This window comes from Anopheles nili, chromosome 2 (assembly GCF_943737925.1).
Source record: "Anopheles nili chromosome 2, idAnoNiliSN_F5_01, whole genome shotgun sequence".
Taxonomy (NCBI): Eukaryota; Metazoa; Arthropoda; class Insecta; order Diptera; family Culicidae; genus Anopheles; species Anopheles nili.
The window spans coordinates 16365386-16369158 of record NC_071291.1 but is presented as its reverse complement, the minus strand read 5'-3'; the positions used below and the strand labels follow the sequence as shown (position 1 = coordinate 16369158).

The following is a 3773-nucleotide window of genomic DNA, read 5'->3' as shown; positions in this document are numbered from 1 at the left end:
ATGATGTATATAAGTTTCAGTTTGTAAATACTAGGTATTTGTTCTCAAGAATTCTTAAAAACGAAGCTCATAATAACTGACCGCAAAAAAAATCCAACTTAAGCAAAATGCTCAAAGCATTTTTCTATTTTTAATTCCAGACATTTGGAAACAAACAATGCTGACGAAGCGTCTAAGCATTAACGTTACACTCATCAACTCTCAACAAACCACCAGCAAATTACATACACCAATGGTTTTACGATTAACTTTACCCAAGCTTCAAACGTCATTTTCAGAGGCACTCTTAACGGCGAAGCTACCAGATTCAACGTTAAAGATGATAGCACCACCCTCAATAGCTGCCAAAAGACTGATCCTGAACGTGACGTCGGCACGTCAGCATAATGAGCCATCAATAGTTCTGAGAACGTCGCTAGATTTCATCACGACACCGGCCACGGTGTTGACTGCGGCACGTTTCCATCTCGCCATTATACCCGACAGACCCAGTTGACAAGCATCGAGCTCGAATCAGCTTGTACACAGTCGGGCAGACATTCGGCCAAGTAAGTCACTCATGGTGTCGTTCTTGGAAGTTGAGGCGTGAAATGACTTGGAAAACAATCTAAGGATATTGAGGGAAACAAAACAACTACGACGTATTAAACAGAACACAGTGTGCATAAAAAGTGTGCATCAAAGGATAAAAAATGAGGTTTATATATTCGACTAGAAGAGAACAAAGATAATTCGCCAAGTTATATTTCATTCATTTACACTACACTAAAGCAGCAATCAGTTTTGTCTGTCTTACCTGACGTGCGGCGTAGTCGAATTGTTCATTCGATGCCTTATCAGAGCAAGCATCATCACGAGCGTCACTGGGGACCTTTTTTCGAGGAACCGGTCAACGTGACTTCCGGGGCGGCCTTGCAGGTTGGATATCACTTATCAACGGAGGCCATCCTCAACTGTAGAGTAGGAATGCTTAAGGATAAAACGGTAAGCATCATCTCACGACGCCGTTCAATACTCATTATTCATTCGCCACCGTCTGTCGGTGGCTTACCGTTGAGGGAAAAAATTCCCACCAAAACTCGCTACGAAACGTGCAATACGAAATCAAGGCAATCTTCTAGACCTCGGCCCAGTTGGTCGATCGATCCCGAGAGTCTCGAGAAACGATGTACGATTTATGTGAACGAATCTGGTCTACGACGGCGTACGACCGGCCGACCTGCTGGGCCTGTGGAAAATTAATCTTATCTACACGCTTACCCTACTGATGGCGTATTTTATCTCTTTCGCATCTTTACTCCACCCCGGATGTTTGCGGATATGTTTCGAACCCCAACGGGCGTTTGGGACATTCGCCTTCGCTTGGTCGACCCATCCCACAGGTGATGTGGATCCGGAGGACCACCGATAAGGTGTCGTTACTCACCGTGGGCAATAATACGTACAGCGGGGACCCGAGGATAAGGGTCAAATTTCAATATCCCAATAATTGGAGGCTACATATCAACCCGATCAAATCAGACGACGCCGGACTGTACATGTGCCAGGTGTCGACGCATCCGCCGCGGGTTTTCGCAACGAACCTGACCGTCTTAGGTAAGTTTGAGGGTCAATCTGTGGTGTCTAGGATAGAACCCACATTGTGGCGGTCGGAAAAGACAACAAAGAGATCAAATGCTGTTCGTCGTTGGTCCTTTTCGTTTTTCTGTCTTTCCATTCCAAACAAGGCTGAGATTCAGTCATATGTTGGGAGATGTGAATTGTAACATGAGGAAAGCATGAATAAGAAACTTTATATTTTCAACGATGCCTGCTCATGGAATGAAGCCGGTTAATAAATCCAATTCGCCAACGTATCTTCGAGTCATGCGAAACTTGTCTCCCAGGCTATTAACTGCGACCTAATCAATACATTGATTGTGCAACCAAATCATCTCACATTCTCCGTTATTAATTTGTCTCCCTTTTCCTGTCCAATTTCCCATCGTCCATACAGAGCCCGCCGTCAGAATAGTGGACGAAATGGGGTACGAGTTCTTCGATCGTTACTACAAATTGGGCAGCACGATCGATATCGCGTGCCAAGTGTCGGTGTCGTATCTGGCGAGTCTTCCTCCCAGCGCGAAGCAACCGACAACACAGCAACAACGATCATCGAAGGCCTCTAGCGGTCCTTCCATAGCTAACTCCCTGAGCCCAACTGCATCGGGGAACGAGTGGTCGAAGCACGCCAATGAACAAGAAAACAAACCGATGCCCGATGTCACGGAGAGAGGGTTGATTAGCTGGACCAAGGATGGCGCCGAGCTGCCGAAGGACGTCAAGATGAGTTTTAGGTAAGCTTCTGAGAAGGTGTTAGAAGGGGGAGAATAAAATGGCACACTTTATCCCTCCATGACCGTCCATCGAATGTTTATTTGTCTGTGGCTGTCGGCTCGGGATTGTACGCCATCGACGGTGAGATGAAATCGAGATTTTCCGATAATCAGATGGCCGCAATAAAAATCATCACTAGACGCGCGTACAGATTCTGTCGATGTGCGTCATAATCGCGTTGCCATGGTGATTACTTGACACTCTAGCATTACAACATGCGGTGCGTATTCCAAAGTAAGCATGGTACAATGAGTTATTGCGCGATTTCCAATGGAACAGAGGGATTTGTTCAAACGAGGGGTTCCATCTGCACAATGCACGGTCGTACAATTTGCCTCTATTCAGCGCTGCTGCATTTCCTAGATGCAGCATTGCACCAGCTCTACGCGAGCTCTATTCAATGCGTATAATTTATCGTCGGTAACGGCATCAAATGAAAATTTGTCGACCGTTAGCTCGCCGGACCGTCGAGGTCGCTGGAATACGGTCGTGAAGCCATCAAAGAGTTGCTCGGACTCGGACAATCCGGCTCGAGCACCCATCACGCATTCCGGCCGTTATTGGGCCGACGTGTCCTGTACTGACCTCCGTTTTCGTGTCCTTTCGCTCATCCGCAGTGGCACCCAGCAGTGGCTCATCAGCCGGTTATCGATTCTGCAGGCAAATCGTGTCCACAGCGGCGTCTACAACTGCACCGTCGCCGGCAAACACGGTACGTCGGCTCAGGTGCAGGTCCTGAACGGTACGTATGCGTAATGGGATTACGATCCGGGCCTGCTCGAGTCCTGACCGGGTCACGGAACACGGGAAATGTGATAATGAAAATTTTATTGTCTTCGAATCTTGGGGCGTCGTTTTTCTTTTCAACAATCGCAGGTGAAACTCCGGCCGCAGTTCAGCATAATTTCGGCCCACGGTTGGCAGCATTTGTCCTGATCGGGGATCGTACGGCACTGGTGGCAATAATCTGGTGCGTCTTGCTAAACAATTTAATGTAGCATACCTGCTCAATACTCCGTAGAATCTTACTCCGAAAGTGCACAAATGCGTTTGTGGGTCGAATCAATCAAAGGTGAGAGATCAATCAAATCTTGATTACGAATCTGAACTTGCAATTTCAAATCGTTCTTCAAGTATTGCTACTGCTTGTTCTATTATTTCCCATGGCCTTGATTCAAAATCATTTCACCATACTTGATCTCTGCCGTTTTCAATAGTCCAACTGTACTTACATAATTTTACCATACTACCGAGTATTTAACCATTCTCTCTGACGATCTAGTACCTTTGGTCTCTGTTTTAGTTTGAATGACTTTAATAAAAACCAAAAATGGAACTTCTACAGACCTGTAGATGATAAAAAGTCGTGAAACATCACCTAGCCGATCCGAAATAAA

General features: G+C 46.2%; 1 protein-coding gene across 1 annotated transcript; it reads left to right on the top strand.

Moving 5' to 3' along the window:
• The first annotated feature begins 798 nt into the window (after positions 1-798).
• On the top strand, positions 799-3412 carry LOC128720322 (uncharacterized). The gene is made up of 5 exons (XM_053813987.1): positions 799-984; positions 1383-1596; positions 1997-2336; positions 2994-3118; positions 3253-3412. The coding sequence occupies exons 1-5, from the start codon at positions 829-831 to the stop codon at positions 3372-3374; spliced, it is 957 nt and encodes a 318-aa protein (XP_053669962.1). The 5' UTR covers positions 799-828; the 3' UTR covers positions 3375-3412.
• The last annotated feature ends 361 nt before the right edge of the window (positions 3413-3773 follow it).